Raw genomic sequence first — 2,720 nt, forward strand, 5'->3', positions numbered from 1 at the left:
TCATTATTTACTCACACTCATGTCGTTTCAAACATGTAAGACCTTTGCTCATCTTCGGAACACAAATTAAAATATTGTTGATGAAATCTGAAAGCTCTCTGACCCTTCATAGACAGCAAGGGTCCTACCACAGTCAAGGCACAAAAACATAGTAAGGACATCGTTAAAATAGTCCATGGACCATTTTAACAATGTCCTTACTACATTTCTGTGCCTTCGCCGTAGTAGTACCCTTGCTGTCTATGGAAGGTCAGAGAGCTCTCGGATTACATCCAAAAATTATCATAATTTGTGTTCCCAAAGGGATTGTGTTCCTTTAAAGGGATACTTCAGCCAAAAATGAAAATTGTCATAATTTACTCGCCCTCATGTCATTCCAAATCTTTTTAGTTCCTTAATGAATCCAGAAAAAAATGATCAGATTCCAAGAAAATATTAAGCAGCACAACCATTTCCAACACTGATAATAACAGAGTATCAAATCAGCATATTAGAATGATTTCTGAAGGATCATGTGACACTGAAGACTGGAGTAATGGCTGGAGAAAATTCAGCTTTGATCACAGAAATAAATTATATTTTAAAGTATATTAAAAAACATTATTTTAAATTGTAATATTTCACAATATGAGAATTTTATAAAAATTATTTTTTTGTAGCCTCCACTTAATTTTTATTAATGTTCTTCACCAGGAACATTATATTATGCTTTATAAATGAGCATTATGTTAAGTATTAAAACATTGTCTTGACCAACTTTATGGTCATTACAGGGTCAGAGACCATGGAGTCGAGAACATGGACATTGCACGTTTAATGTTCACAGTTCGTGGCACAGGGAGAAGCAGTTTCATTTCAGGAAAAAGTGTCCACAATCAAAGGTATGTAAAGAAAGTATTGTGTAGCAGACATATCTTCTATGTAACCTTATGCTTTATTCTCCAAATGCTTGTTTGAACCAACTAATTGCTTAGGAATTATCTTGTGATGCTTTATGTTGTAGAATAGAACGACTGTGGAGAGATGTGTGGACTGCCGTGACCAGTGTGTACTATGATGTACTACACTATCTTGAGGAAGCCAACTACCTTCATACTGCAGACCAAACACATCTCTTCTGTTGCCACTACACATTCCTACCAAGGCTACAAGATGATCTAAATCTTTTCCGAGATGGGTGGGATAATCACCCTTTGAGAACAGAACACAACATGTCTCCAAACCAGCTCTGGGAATTGGGTCAAATTCATTATCCAGTTGATGATCCCCAAGATGAAGAGGTATTATTGTTCATGCAAATTTACAGCCATGTTTACATTTTTTTTTAGAAATATTACAGGGGTTGTGAGAATTAAAATGTTCCTTCACTGACATTTAAACACTTAATTAGCATTGTAGTACTCGTATAAATGTAGTATTTGGAACTATTACAGGAACTGAGATTGTATACCATTTATACAGAAATGTTGTTCTTTGTTTACCTAGGAACTGAACATTGCTGATATTGATTGGGAAAGCAGTGGATTGCCTCCTGATGAAAGTGTTGGTGTCAATGTTCCTGAATCTGATGTTCCGAATTTCTTCTTCATCTTGAAAACTTGAAGCTGTATTTTTTAAAAACTGGATATTTGCAGTCTAAGAATTCAGAACAAAAAAATCTGCTGTTTGAAAATACATGTCTATAAAACTCTGCCTTAAAAAAATCATTTGTGTTAAATTTCAAATGTTAAATATTCAAGTAAAAAAAAATCAAATTTAAAATCAAAATAAAATTCAAAACGATTTTAAATCCCACATAATATTCAGTTTTGATAAATAACACTTGTCAATAATTCAAATTTAACACAATTCAAATTCAAATTGTTTTGTCATAATATTAGCTCCATAAAATTTAGATCTGGTTTCCTGAATCTCATGTTTAAATTTCCGCTACTGAAAGAAAGAGAGATAGGCTGACAAATAAAAGTGCAGTCTACACAAAATTGTGTTATTTTATTAAATTTAAATTCGTTGAATATTTTATGCAACAGAGTAGGAAACAAGTGTCAGAGAAAATAAAAATGTTATACAAAAATGTTATTTCTTATTTTTATTCGTCTTGTCAAGATACAATTCATTTAAAAGTGTTGTATGTAGGATTGACACTGAGTGATTGAACCAGGTATTGCAGTCCAAATTCAAAATATTGGAGAGGGTTTTTTTTCACCCGGCCCGTCCTCCTCAGACTTGACGCACACGCAGGTTGCTTAGACCGGCCCACTTTTCTTTCTTTTTTTTTTTTTTTTACTGGCCTTTTCAGTGCTCCTTTGCGCTTTCTATTACACATTTTTTTATCTATTATTTTTTGTCATCGTTGCCAATTAACATAAGAAATGGAAAATAAGGGACAATCGTGATTTTAAGAAAACTGTGTTTATTCTTGTAGAAAATAAATGTTTATTCTTTAAGAAAATAAGGGACGTTCCAAATATTTGTACTGTACCATAATGTACTTCACACGTGTAATTGAGGCAATGAAAATACTGTGAAATTACAAATGGTCTATACCATATGGTACAAACGTCAGTCAATCAAGCATTTTTTTTTTTAAACAATGGCACTTAAAGTTTTGATCTAAAATATTGCAACTATAGCCTTTGCTTTGAATGAATGAAAATGCATATTTTTCAATTAAAGAAAACTTAGAGAGTGTGGGCTGCTTCTGGTGCTTGGATTTGTAC

At 32.8% G+C, this 2,720-nt stretch overlaps 1 protein-coding gene across 1 annotated transcript in view; it reads left to right on the plus strand.

Moving 5' to 3' along the window:
* Positions 1 to 1,602, plus strand: part of LOC107675960 (uncharacterized) — a 19,292-nt gene extending 17,690 nt beyond the window's left edge. The window contains exons 6-8 of the mRNA XM_016470462.1: positions 780 to 881; positions 1,004 to 1,280; positions 1,486 to 1,602. Of these exons, the coding sequence (XP_016325948.1) occupies positions 780 to 881; positions 1,004 to 1,280; positions 1,486 to 1,602 (496 nt within the window). The remainder of the gene's footprint in view (positions 1 to 779; positions 882 to 1,003; positions 1,281 to 1,485) is intronic.
* Positions 1,603 to 2,720: the final 1,118 nt, after the last annotated feature.

This window comes from Sinocyclocheilus anshuiensis, unplaced genomic scaffold (assembly GCF_001515605.1).
Source record: "Sinocyclocheilus anshuiensis isolate Anshui unplaced genomic scaffold, SAMN03320099.WGS_v1.1 scaffold2698, whole genome shotgun sequence".
Lineage (NCBI taxonomy): Eukaryota > Metazoa > Chordata > Actinopteri > Cypriniformes > Cyprinidae > Sinocyclocheilus > Sinocyclocheilus anshuiensis.